This window comes from Penaeus monodon, chromosome 29 (assembly GCF_015228065.2).
Source record: "Penaeus monodon isolate SGIC_2016 chromosome 29, NSTDA_Pmon_1, whole genome shotgun sequence".
In the NCBI taxonomy this organism is placed as follows: domain Eukaryota; kingdom Metazoa; phylum Arthropoda; class Malacostraca; order Decapoda; family Penaeidae; genus Penaeus; species Penaeus monodon.
In genome coordinates, this window is record NC_051414.1 from 12,893,383 (window position 1) to 12,896,284 (window position 2,902).

General features: G+C 48.0%; 1 protein-coding gene across 1 annotated transcript in view; it reads left to right on the forward strand.

The window, feature by feature from the left end:
- LOC119591739 (mucin-17-like) overlaps positions 1-2,898 on the forward strand; it is a 24,132-nt gene extending 21,234 nt beyond the window's left edge. The window contains exon 5 of the mRNA XM_037940489.1: positions 225-2,898. Coding sequence (XP_037796417.1) covers positions 225-2,897 — 2,673 coding nt within the window. The 3' untranslated portion in view covers position 2,898. The remainder of the gene's footprint in view (positions 1-224) is intronic.
- Positions 2,899-2,902: the final 4 nt, after the last annotated feature.

A 2,902-nucleotide genomic window follows, 5' to 3' on the forward strand; every position in this document is an offset into this window, starting at 1 on the left:
ATATCATGATATCTTTAGTGTATCAGTGGGAATTAAAAGTTCATGAATATTTGGAAATTTGTAAGATTCCATTTCATCATTAGTTACCGTCCTTATTGAATGGAAAATGTCTATGAATTACTATCAAAGTACACTCGTGAGGAACTATTCAATTCCAGGCCAATTGCTTTCTGATACAAATGCTCCCGCCTACAAAAATCTATACAGATTCGCTTTCTTTTCAGACCGTGTTGTCCGTGGCGGTGGTTAGCACGCTGAGTTTTCCACGTCCTGATGCCGAGTACAAGATTCCGACCGTAGGCGTCGGTGCCAGGGCACAATACTATGTTCTCCACGACGACGGGACCTTCAAGTATGGCTACGACACTGGTGACGGAGCCTATGAGTCTGCAATGGCAAATGCTCCCGGGGACGTATCTGGCTCGTTTGGATACAAGGATGCATCCGGGGCAGACATAAAGCTGGATTATACAGCTAATGACCAAGGCTTCCTTGTCAGCGGATCTCATCTGCCAGTTGCCCCAGTGGCTGAATTTGGCTCGCGCGTATCTACAAAAAGTGCATCTACGACTTATAATGCACTTGCTGTCCCTTCACGACCTATTGTCTCTACACAACCTATAGCTCCGCAGACACCAGTTGAGGAAGCACAAGTACGAAGCTCTGCTTTTGACGATGGAAGCTACTCTTTCTCCTACGAGACTCAGAGTAGCTCACGACATGAAAGTGCTGATGCTCTTAACAACGTCAAGGGAAGGTATTCCTTTATTGCTGATGATAATATAAATCGGGAAATCCAGTACGTTGCTGGAGCTGACACCGGTTATATTGCTGAAGGAGACTCCCTTCCTCAAGGACCATCTGTTCCAGGCGCAGAGTCTGGTATTCCAACTGGACGCATTCTTCCTGTTCTGTCTGAGGAAGAGGCTAACAAGCTTGCCGCTGCCACTTCTGGTTCTGTAAGTGGTAGCCTTCTGACTGGTGCCACCTACAGTTCCACAAGTGGTAGCCCTTTGACTGGTGCTACCTACAGTTCCCCACGTGACTCCGCTCCAAGGGACGCCTCTTACTCTTTCAGTTATGATGCTGGTCAAAGCTCGCGATCCGAAAGTGCTGATCCCAACCTTAACGTACAGGGAACTTTCAGCTTTGATGCTGATGATGGAATTAGAAGGACTGTGAACTATGTTGCTGGATCTGCTACCGGATTTGTTGCTGAAGGCAAACACTTACCTGTTGCTCCAGATGCTGATTTTGGCTCTCGAATTCAGTCTTCCAGCCCAGGTGTTGTGTCAACCAAGAGTGCAGCTACAACCTATGGTGCTCCTGCTCCTTCACGATCTGCTGCCCCTTCACAACCTGCTGCCCCGGCAGCACCCGTTGAGGAAGCACAAGTACGAAGCTCTGCTCTTGACGATGGAAGCTACTCTTTCTCCTACGAGACTCAGAGTAGCTCGCGACATGAAAGTGCTGATGCTCTTAACAACGTCAGGGGAAGGTATTCCTTTATTGCTGATGATAATATAAATAGGGAAATCCAGTACGTTGCTGGAGCTGACACCGGTTATATTGCTGAAGGAGACTCCCTTCCTCAAGGACCATCTGTTCCAGGCGCAGAGTCTGGTATTCCAACTGGACGCATTCTTCCTGTTCTGTCTGAGGAAGAGGCTAACAAGCTTGCCGCTGCCACTTCTGGTTCTGTAAGTGGTAGGCCTTTGACTGGTGCCACTTACAGTTCCACAAGTGGTAGCCCTTTGACTGGTGCTACCTACAGTTCCCCACGTGACTCCGCTCCAAGGGACGCCTCTTACTCTTTCAGTTATGATGCTGGTCAAAGCTCGCGATCTGAAAGTGCTGATCCCAACCTTAACGTACAGGGAACTTTCAGCTTTGATGCTGATGATGGAATTAGAAGGACTGTGAACTATGTTGCTGGATCTGCTACCGGATTTGTTGCTGAAGGCAAACACTTACCTGTTGCTCCAGATGCTGATTTTGGCTCTCGAATTCAGTCTTCCAGCCCAGGTGTTGTGTCAACCAAGAGTGCAGCTACAACCTATGGTGCTCCTGCTCCTTCACGATCTGCTGCCCCTTCACAACCTGCTGCCCCGGCAGCACCCGTTGAGGAAGCACAAGTACGAAGCTCCTCTCTTGACGATGGAAGCTACTCTTTCTCCTACGAGACTCAGAGTAGCTCACGACATGAAAGTGCTGATGCTCTCAACAACGTCAGGGGAAGGTATTCCTTTGTTGCTGATGATGACGTAAATAGGGAAATCCAGTACGTTGCTGGATCTGACACCGGCTACATTGCTGAAGGAGACTCCCTTCCTCAAGGACCATCTGTTCCAGGTGCAGAGTCTGGAATTCCAACTGGACGTATTCTTCCTGTTCTTTCTGAAGAAGAAGCCAATGCTCTAGCAGGAGTCTCACCTCTGCTGAAGTCTGGAGAGGGGAGCAATATTGCAGACACTGAAGCAGATGCTTCATACAAATTTTCCTTTGATTCTGATAGTTATTCACGGACTGAGGAAGCCGATGCTGATGGCAACATTGTCGGAAGTTATACCTATGTAGATGAAGATGGAAAAGAACATACTGTTAGCTTTGTAGCAGGAAGAAAAACTGGATTTTTGCCCAAGGGAGTCTTTGAACCCAAAGCAGCAGCAGGAGACGCAACACCTGTAGCAGTTGCTTCACCTGCGTATTCGTCACCTTCGAAACCAACTGGTGTTACAGTTGTTCAAGCTGCCAGACCTGTAGTAATAACAAAGGCTGCAGGATCTTCAGCAACATCTGGAAGTCACACATCGCATGTCGTAGGCGACGTTCTTCTTCACCAGTATTCTGCTGTCAATAGCCCCAAATATGGTTATGTGTTTACAGCTGTTCGTTAATAGCA